The 11445-nt window shown below is 32.5% G+C and overlaps 1 protein-coding gene across 1 annotated transcript; it reads right to left on the reverse strand.

The window, feature by feature from the left end:
• Positions 1-2488: 2488 nt before the first annotated feature.
• Positions 2489-10081, reverse strand: EMB1187 (Protein kinase superfamily protein). Its single transcript, XM_012991017.2, has 11 exons — positions 9499-10081; positions 8489-8580; positions 8213-8319; positions 7948-8053; positions 5386-5508; positions 5190-5281; positions 4515-4599; positions 3783-3888; positions 3613-3679; positions 3261-3353; positions 2489-3150 (listed from the first exon to the last, which is right to left on the reverse strand). Exons 1-11 carry the CDS (start codon positions 9621-9623, stop codon positions 3022-3024), a joined length of 1125 nt encoding a protein of 374 aa, XP_012846471.1. The 5' UTR covers positions 9624-10081; the 3' UTR covers positions 2489-3021.
• Between the last annotated feature and the right edge of the window lie 1364 nt (positions 10082-11445).

The following is an 11445-nucleotide window of genomic DNA, read 5'->3' on the forward strand; positions in this document are numbered from 1 at the left end:
GATTTTTTATTTATTTTTGCGTTCGTTGATCCATCATATTTGATAGAGTTGGCATAGATTTTGATGTAACTTATGCAGTGAATTTTTGTTTGCTCAACTAATGTGAATGTTCTCATTATTTTTAATCTAGAAAATTAAATTAGCATTCTTTTTAATGATTATTGCAGCTTTTGTATATAAATTTGAATTATCATCGTTGTAAATTCAATCAAAAACTTTAGAGGAAAAAAATTGCATAGGAGTAAATATTGGAAAAACTATCCAATGGTTTTATTTGTAATGAACATGAAAGATTTGTGCATATCATGACAAAAATTATTTGCCTCTCATTAAAGGAAAAAAAAAAATCAACTACCATATAACTGTGTATTAAGATACATTTTGTGGTTGATTAAATAATTACTCTTCTATTAAATGTGAATCGTGTATGCAAGTTTTTCCCAAAACCTAGCTACCTTCTTCATATGATTTTCGTAAAACATTAACTAACATTTTGCTCTCTTTTTTTTCCCATGTCTCACCGACACTTCCTTTCATGAGGCAAAGTTTTGTTGCACATAGTCGTCTATTTCAGTTGTAGAGTGAAGTGATCGCGAAACTGATTTTGTTGCATCCGAGAAAAGAATTGCACAATAAAATACGACCCGCAACAAGATCTAACTACTTAATTGAGATAGAAGAATTTTTGTTAAGCATTTTGGGTAGTTATCATGTTGCATTGTCAAATCCGTAGAAATGTTAATGCTATTAATGAAATTTAAGTTTATTTATTTTTATTACAATTATTATCGTCACTACCTATTTCAGTAATATTTATTATCTATAATTTTCCTAATAACACACATTTACAACAACTCCCCACTTCGAGTAACTCCCCGTTAACTAATAACTTCCCACATCCACTATATAATAAATTCATATATATTCCAAGAAAATCGTTCATATTTGAATTTTCTTTTGTGTTTTAATCAAAATTAGGATTGTGAATGATTCCGTTGGATGTTGAAACCAACAACAATTCTTGGGTGTACCTTGAGACCCTCTTATTTCTATGTCCATCTACTATTTTATTATTTATTTATTTTTATAATTTTTTTCTTTGTTTTTTTATCAAAACTAAAGTGTATTTTCGTACACTTTGTCACGGATTCCGAAATATCAATCTTGAGGATGTTGAGAAACAACAAAGTAAGAGGTGTCAAATGATGATATGCTAGACTTCGACAACATATGAAGCCTTGGGTTAGATTGTCCAATTGTGAAAACTATTATTAATTGTATTCAATATTGTTTATCTTTTTTTCTTTTTTTTATAATTCTTTTATGATGTCATGTGTTCTCAATTATTTAATTTCAATATATTCAACAAATTAAATTTTAAATAATTATTTTATTCTTTTTTGTAATGGTATCCCGTGCAACGCACGGGGCATGATTACTAGTTTAATTTATACAAAATATAATTTACATTATTTTTTAGGTTACAAATAAGCCCATCAATGGGTACTTATTCATAAAGAGATCTAGACAAAAAACTCTTTTACCAATAAGTCCACACGTGGTCCAGATTTTTGTAAAAGACTAAAATAGCCCATCATACTTTAATATGCTCCAATTTCATCCTTAACTTCTTTAACCTCAATTTGACCCCAAATTTCACAAATTATTCAATTTTGACCCAAAACTTTTTTTTTTTTTTTAAATTCAAAAAAAAAAAATTTGCCGCCGGATTCCGGCGTTGACTTTTCTATTTATTATTTTTCTTTTTTTTTTTTCTTCCGTATTTTTTCACCGGTCTCCGGCGTTGACTTTTTCGATTTGTTTTTTTCTTTCAGTTACATCTTTTTTCGTTTAAACAGCAATATTGTAGTGATTGACAGTAATATTAAATATATTACTGTTAACCAGAGTAAAATTAACTAAACTACAGTCTAACACAGTAATATTAATATATTAATCTCTAGCACAGTAATATTAACACAACAAAACTCATTATTATTGTGTAATAGAGTAATATTACTCTGTTGATCGTTTAACAAATTTAAACATAATAAAAAGCCAAAAGAATTAATATTACTGTGAGTGACAGTAATATTACTACAACAACAGTAATATTACCGTCAACCACAGTAATATTATAATAATAGACAGTAATATTATTACGTTACTCCGTGAATAAGTCAAACAAACAAAAAAATCCAAACAAAATAATAATATTGATGTGGCTGACTGCAATATTACTATAACAACAGTAATATTACCATCAACCACAGTAATATTATTGTGTTTACTGTAATAATTCAATAATAGACAGTAATATTATTACGTTACTCCATGTTTAACTCAAACAAAACAAAAAATCCAAAAAAATAATAATAGTGATGTTATTGACAGTAATATTATCGTGTTTACAGTTATTTTACTGTCAATGACAGTAATATAATTACGTTGACTAGTCAACAAATCAAACAAAATAAAAAGAAAAACAAAAAAAAATATAATAATAATATTACGTTAATTTACTGTCAACGGCAGACCAATTACATAAATGTATTGTCAATGACATTACAATTACGTTAATTAACTGTCATTGACAGTATAATTACGTTAATTTACTGTCAGTGACAGTACAAGGCAAAACAATACAGTAGAGGCCGAGCAAAAGGCAAATCAATTTTACTTTTCGCACGAGACACGACTAACGTTTAAAGCACAATCAACTATTTTAGAGCTAATTTATAAGCAAAAATCTATGGTAATAACTTACAAACATAACTTTGCTAGTACTACTAGAATAATCCCACCATTTGTTGTTTTTCCAACCTCGCACTGACTTTGACTTGTCTCATAAAATGGTACAACACAAAGCAAAAATATGAGGATTCCAGCAGAAGAGTGCAGATGGGGGGGGCTTCCAATAAATAAATAACCTAATGCCATAAAGCTCTACAAACAAAGAACATAAACCAAAAGCCAGAAAGAATTTCACAACAAACATATCTGCCAGTAGTCAGTCTACATTTAACCAGACTGAGAATTTGAGAGACATGATTCTGCCAACAAAAAGCACTTGTCCTTCTGCTTCTTGTATTCATTGTATCGAAGGAAGAAGTAACCAAGATAATCAAAATCAATCGGAGACATTTTCGCCTGCAATAAACCTTCGCATCAAATGCTTTCTCATTTCATTTCAAAAACTAAAAAAAAAAATCATTTCATTTGTTTCTTTTTTTTTTTTTTTTCTCGAAGCACCAAAATACCTGGATCAAAGCCCATAATGCCCAGTACAGGTGTGAAGCCAGCATATATGTATTTGTCTCTGCATAAAGGGCTTTAAGGTCTTCATCAGAAACCTGTCAATTTGCAAGCGGTTGAAGATCAAGCTCGTGCCGTAATGTTGCCTTTGGTATTCAATTACATGTGCAGATATAGGGCATACATTATCCAATTATTTCCAATAGAAGAAAAGTTAATTATGTGAATAATGTGTAAATTCATCAACAAATATATTGGCTCGTTTCATCACAAAAACAAGTGGAGATGATTCAAATTCCGATACTTGTCTATTAAACATAAGTTCATGCAACTACATAATGTATTACTTCCACATACCTCGTGTGGTCTGTCAGGTTTTAAATAGTGTCTGAAGAAGTAATACTGTTCATCTTTACTCGGATACCTACAGCAGTAGCACAGGTCCAAGAATAAAATATAAATCCCATTAACCGTCTAAAAGGACAAAGCATCTTGAAACAGAAATTTAAACTAGGAAGAAGACATACAAGCTATAATCACAATCATAGCCAGCATATTCATTGAAGTGATTTCCGATGTCAAAACCTCTGTAATTGTATGATCCATACTCAAAGTCGATGAAGTAAAGCTTACCTGAAAAGGAAAAATCAAGGAAACATGTGAATTGAAGAGAATAAATGTAGATAATGAAAATTAATATGATAAAAGTTGCCAATTCTAGCATATATTGTGCTAGCAACACGATTTTTAATTTCTAAAAAGATGAAAAGATCAAAAAAACAGCATTAGTCTTGAAGATCTTTGTTTCATATGTCTTTCGCTTAGTTTTCAAATGATACATACACTTCAGGTGAGTTCACAATCAAGTCACAACCTCCCGATTAATTCAATTTTCCACAAATAATTCTTCTACACGCTATCCTAGAGACGAGTATTTCCTCTCGATGTTTTCCCTTGGTTCATTAAGAAAGTGCACTTTATATGAGCCACATAGTTACCTGATCCTTTCAATCTTACCTGATCCTTTCAATCTCATTTAAGATGTCATCCTTAATTTCTTATCTATTGTTATTCTTTGAATAGAAAAATATTGTACGAGAAACACTTCAAAGGTGCATGTACACACACCATATATATATATATATATATATATATATATATATATATATATATAGAGAGAGAGAGAGAGAGAGAGAGAGAGAGAGAGAGAGAGAGAGAGAGAGATTTGATTTCTTGTAAAACTATGCATGATAGGTTACCTTCATCATCATTCATCATCAAATTCCCAGACAACAGATCGTTGTGAGAATATACGATGGGAGCATTGAAACGGTCTGTCATTACCTGTTCAATAATGAGATGTTAATTTACGAAAAAGATAGTTTTTGTCAGCTAAAGGAGAGCAAAAGTAACTAGCATATGCAGCACATAAAGATAAAATGTCGATGTTCTCCAACACAGGATGTCTTTGCAGCATTTGATACTATTGACTTACAAAGTCAAAAGTGGCTAAAGCTGATCTCAATAACAACTTTTTTTCCTTTCTCTTTTCCCTAACAGCTTCTAAATGGTGAAAAGAAACTTATATACAATAGTAAATTTATATCGGCCCAAACTCAAGCAATAAATTTATCGAGTAAGGCAGTATAAGTAGCTAATCTTTCTTACTCAAAAGCCAGCAAGCCAACAATGGGAAGAGAAATCTACAAGCAGATCGAGACACAAATTTATCTTACATGTACAGCATGCTATAGAAATAGGCAAAGTAAAAATGAACTATTCAGAATATTAAGAAGAGGAATATTGTCTTCAATTGTACAACGCCGATAATATGCCAAGATAATTGCTTAAGACACTTTCCATCATGCTTTTCTCTGGAACAAAAATAAACAATCCATCGTGCAAATCATATGCAAGAATTAGCAGAAGATAACCTTGAGGTTGGTGATGTCTTTATTTATTTCTCCAAATGAAACCATCTCATACTTCTTTTGTTTCTCGTCATTATCAAATTTGAGGGTTGATGCTGAAAAAACCAGCACATAAGCTCAGGATTGACAAAAAAAAAAAAAAGCAGAGGTAAAAAGCTAAAGATGTTCCTCGTTCACCACAAGTTACAAGAATACACACCTCTGCCAAAGAACTTGAAGATATCAATCCATAGTTGGGGTTCTTTAGAACCTGGGATTTCCACCTCATGGAATTTCCGTAGCTGTTTAGCAATTTCTGCTACAAGCTTTGGTTTCCGCAAGTCTGTTAGGAAAATAACACAAATTTAAGAGAGTATTTGTAACTTTGATAACATATAAGACAATGAAACATAAGTTGTCTATTAAGCTGAGTTCAATAATCATAACACAGAATGTCGCAAGAAGGAACTCTACTACATATCTTAGAAAGCGGAATTCGCTATACAACATTTAAAAAGAAAGGTGAATAGAGCTAAAGCCTGAGATGATGAGCATGCAATAACTTAGATTAAGCAAGAATTGAAGTTAATTGTTCTAGTTAAACAACGCATAAGCCTCCAAAACAAACCCATGTTGTATTAGATCTTCCAGATGACTCATGTAAACCTTTTCTGATTTATGAACCAACTTTACGAATAAATGGCTATGAAAAAATAATTTCAAAACTCGAAAATCTAATCAAATGCACAATTGAAAATCTGTGATGACCGGTTCAAAGTACAATTATATTAACATGATTTTAAAATTGTAACCTTCAAATCACATGTGATGTGCACATGCAGTAATCTCAATAGTATATTCATTCGAAATCGGGTCATATGTAAACAGTTATAAATTAAATGGTACAGGTGTAACCAAAAAAGGTTAGTTTGACTTAAGGGCAGTTCGAATGGATTTCTTTTTCTCCTAATTCATTTCATACATGTAGAGCATGTTTATATATGTGTCGTTCAGTGGTAAAGCTAGGACCACTCAAGAGGGTTACTGACAAATTTACGGAGGTTTGGGGATAGTGCTCCCAAAATCTTCTAAGGAGTATTCACAGTTGACATAAAACAAGTAAATGTTTATAGATTTTAATTAAATAATATAAGTTCAAATACAGTATGTCCCAATATAATCATAGAAACTCCTTAAGTTAGGGACTAGACAATGTAGGTAAGCTATGTGAAATGATTTTGGTGGGATCAATAGATTAAAAAGACTATTATAGGGAGAAAAGTTGGGCCACGGTGGGCTACAGTTCACCATGAGCCTAAGGTGAATCCGTCATTGGAGGTGTCTTTAAACGAGCAAAAAAATACAAATAGATAAGTGAGTATAAAGGGAAAAAAAAAAAAAAAAATACATTTTCAGAATGTTACATTTTCACTCCTAAGATACAACTTATCAAAGTACATCCTCAGAACTGTTTCCCACTTCAGTGAAAATACCTTCTGTCTATAATATTATCATGGAATCAATTTTTTGGAACGGATATGCAATTTAGAGCCCATTTTGCTAAGATTATTTTAGATATCTTATAAGCATTATATCTATAAGATGTTTAGGAACTTATAAATGTTAGATCTTACTTTAAAAATATGTTTTAAGATGTTTGCATACATAACTTATCAGTTAATTGTAGATTTTATAAGTTATTTTTTTTTCACAGTATCATCTGTTTTAGATGTTATAACCTTATAATGACAAAAAAGTGACGATATAATAATGATTCTCAATATTTCTCTGTCATTTTCTTTTCATCTAAATTATTCTTATATATTATGCAAACAACTTCAAACAAAAAAATTATTCTGCAAGTTTTGAACACAAATGAAAATGGCAATTTATCCTGAAAATGGACTGACCAGTACTGTTTTTCAGAGTTTGATTGACAAGTTTGAAATGGATAACATCCACTCACCAGTTTGAGGGGGAGTGTGGAAATACATACATTTTTTAGTTTAGGAGATTATATAATATAGAAGATGTAATGTCTATTTGATTCTCAGATTAGGGAATTAGTTCTCATTTGTATCCCTTTAGATTAGGAGATTTCCTGGTTATAATACTTTCTAGTTTGGCAGTTGCAGTTGTAAAAATAAGTCTAAAACCCTAATCAAAGAAATACAATCGACATATTTTGTCAGTTCACAGTTCTGGTTACAGTTTTTCCTATCATCGATTTATAAAGCTAGTTGAAATATCAAGCTTACTGACCCAACCACTTAACATCTTGTTCGGTTGTTCCTAAACGTTATTGTTCCAGAATTTGATGCACTTGAATACATTTCTGTAGTATTCATTTTTACTAGACAGATCAATACCATCTAGTTGGTCATCAATTCCTACCTAAAATGTACCGTTCTTATCTTTTGTTATCTGAGCAAGGTTGTGTTTGCATCAAGTAAAGGAGGATAAGGTTTAAAATAAAAAAATGAACCTGTAGATAACATAGAGACAGATTTAAAACGAACTTAGTGAACTTGACCATCACTTCTTCATGAATAACAATCCTCGCCAACATTATGTAAATTGAAAGTGGTATAAGAAATCATCGAAGAGTTTAGTAATTTCAGAGTACCATATCTGAAATTTCGGACTACTTAGCCATGAATGGTTTACTTGATAATGCATAGATGGCTAAATGTTGAAAAGAGAAGATAACACTGTCAATAAAATTTTCCCATTGAGAAAGTGATAGCCATTCCATCATACATGTTCTCATCAAAATGCTTACCCGATGGTGTAAGTGTACGAGCATTGATAAATGATTGCACCATGCCATTCCCAAAAACGCCCAGCAACTTGGCACCAAATCCTGCATCTGACAGGTGTGGGATTGCCTAAGAACAATTCGCATGGTTCATGTTAAATCCGAATAAAAGAAATGATAACTGCTCACAATTTTAAAATACAGAGATAAGATTATATACGACTATGTTGAACAAGTGCCATGTGTTAATGAACAACGAAATTTATAATAAAAAACCTCAGTGATATACCTGCAGTTCCCTTTCACGATTGATCACATATTCAGTATTTGGTCCATACAATCTAACTGTCATACTCACAACATTCCCGTTGTTTTCATTCACAGAGACCTTGAGTACTGTTACAATAAAAAGCTAATATTCAGCAGGCAGTAAACCCCCACAATGTAAGCAAATAGAATTGCATCCTTGTTAAATTCTTTACTGGTCTTAAAATATAACTGTTCGATCAAAAAATGACCAAGTTCATCCAAGAAGAATATGACAATCTTTTGAAAGACGACGCACACAGATTTGTTATGCCACCGGATACAGTTTCAAGGGAGAAATCTGACTCATCCAAATTTGACCATTGTTTGAATAGATCTTTGCATAGCTCCCTGCAAAAATATATTTTAAAAAAAGAAGTTCAAAGGAAACGAATCACAACTAAGGGTAAGCAACACTATTACACAAAATAGAAACAGTTTACTAACTTTCTTTTCCAGATAATGCACATTAGAATAGTCTAATTACATGAAATAAAGATATAGGAGGTATGTGGCATGCCTCAAAGTGCATGTCTCGCATCGTCCCCTAACTCAACTTTCTACATTCATTAGTAACTGATGGTTTAACCATGATCACGTAATAAACCAAAGACCAATGTTCTTCCAACGCACAGTCGTAAATGGAGTACACCTGGTGCAACATGGCTTAAAAAGAAACTCCCTATCGCCTTTGTTATTCAACAGTCTTCACTAAGATGCAAACACAGAGGGTGTTGGACAAATAAAATCTAGGTGGTGACTCTTATTCCTCTGCAATGAAAATATAGCTTAGCTTGTTTTATAAAGATGCCTTAGTTCATAATTCATAAGGGTATTCTTTATCTTAATAGTGCTAGCTAGCCAGTGTCTCCTACTCCAAATATGGTAAATAAATATACCCTTCAGAAGAAAACATCGTCTACAACATTCACCTAATCGCTAGAAGTCTTCCCTCCTCCGCTTGTTCGGGCGAATACAATCTAGAATAAATTGCAACTGTTAACTCTCATTTTCAACTCTTTCCCGAGTCAACTGAAATCCTTGCCCCCAATCCATCCTTAGAGAAATTAATAAGTTACTTTGAAATATTAACATCCACATCATCTAAATGGGGAAATCACATCCTAACATAATATTTTCGCAAATGGCAACGGAATCATGTTAGCCGTGTATTGGTCCGTCTGAGAAGATGAGCTAACCTCAACAATTTATGAAACTGAAAATGAGAAATGAAAAGAGTAACAGAGAGAGAGAAAGAAAAATACTGACACGATGCGAGGCTTCATATCGGGTAGAGAGAGAGAGTGATTGACGGTGAGAGAGGAAGACGGAATCTCAGAGCTGTGACTCTCCGCCACTTCCGTCGCATTCCATATCTTTTCGGTCGCCCCCATTTTTGATAAGATTTCTGCAACTTTTTAGTTATATGATGATTCGAGATTGAAGATCGATCTCTTGATTTCCCTTGTCAATTATTGATCTCTACAATTCTCACTGTGAATCGTTATCTATTACCACACACACACACACACACAAAACGAAAGGGAGAGAGAGAGAGGGTGAGAGAAGAAGAGCGGAGGAAGAAAGAGGGGAAAAGGAGAGAAGCTGGAGAGAAGAAAAAACAAACGTTAGTTATATATGATGATGATGATGATGATTAGAGATTGATTATTGATATGATTTAGTGGTAAACCAATTCTTCACTAAGTAGTATTTTCGTTTGTTTTAGTTTGAGAGCAAACTCACTCAAAATAACTGCAACCTGGGGGGTTGTGGTTCAAACAAGAAATGGAAATCAATAATCATTTATTTTCACGCCCCCGCAAGGTTTTCGTTATTGGTTGGTTGAGTTGAGTGTGGGTATAGCTACCTACCACTATTTTCAACTGACAAACTCATTTTTTTAACAATTTAGAACCGGTCCACCAACCCTTTCTTGCACGTTATTTCCTTCAACCAAAATTATTCAACTTTTTTTTTTTTTTTTTATTTCCTTGTCTAATTTTTGGATTTTAAATGTTTAATGCATTCCAATTTCCAAGATTGGAGCAGCTATTTCAAATATTAATTATTTCTCATTTTCAAGGCCATCTAAGTAAAAAATTCATATATTACAAATAAGATTATAGGCTACTTATTGGTATAGGGATCCAAATAAAAAAAAATTCAGACATTGTCTGGAGGTGTGTACGCTCCAATTTAATTATTTTAACCTCAATTTGAACCCAAATCTCACCATTCAATTTTGACTCATAACTCAATTTTGAGTACAATTTCGTTTGTTGACCGCCAGTCTCTGGCGTTAACATTTTTTTTCTTTCTGTTTTTTTCTCCGGTGAAGAAGATATCACAGATATCAATATACAGTGTTATTCTGCAAAATATTAAGTGTATTCTTTTAAGATTTAGCCGCAAGAAGGTATGGTTTTTCATCGTCACATAGCATTAGGTTTGTGTTTTGTGTTGGTTCGATTGAGTACATGATTCTTAACCATAAGTTTGCAAATTCAAGTTTTGAAATATAAGGGTAATTTATGGTGCTAGATGCGTATTGTACGAGGTCTGTTTTTTTCATTTCTCATGGTCATGGTTTTTTTTATTTAATTTTGTATAATCGTTATGTGTTCACGGTAGGTGTTTTGTTGAAAATATTTCGTGTTTCGTGTTTCGTTTCATGATTTATGGAAGAAATCATGTTCATGCTAATGTGGCAAATTTCGGGATTCTCATGTGCTCATGTCGCTTGTGTGCTCTAGAAAGCGAAGATGGAAGGATACAATTATGTGGACGATTACTTTCATGTTTCTTCATACAGACAAGGTTATGCTAAAGCAATTTTCCCATTTGCTAGACATGTTGCTTACCCTCCGTTGGCTGTCGTTGGTCCGCATGAGTTCCAGCCAAACGTGGTAGACCAAAGGCGAAAATAATTGCTTCTAGGGGTGAGAGTGTAGCGAGGAGGATGAAATGTAGTCGTTGTAACCAGGTTGGAACACACAACAAGAAGACTTGCACAAGGCGTATTGAGTAGGTTCATTTGGATTGCTTTTGAGCTGTTTTAATTTGCATTTAAAGTTGAAGTTTAGTTTTTGTTTTATTTTTCCTTGCATGGATTTATGTTTGAGCAGTATCTTTTTCATTTCAGTATCGTGATGTTTTTGCGATGTATGTTTTCTTATGCTTTCATGGATTTTCTTGTTGATTGAGTACTTGAGT

Source organism: Erythranthe guttata, chromosome 10, assembly GCF_056151865.1.
Source record: "Erythranthe guttata isolate IM_541 chromosome 10, IM_541, whole genome shotgun sequence".
Lineage (NCBI taxonomy): Eukaryota > Viridiplantae > Streptophyta > Magnoliopsida > Lamiales > Phrymaceae > Erythranthe > Erythranthe guttata.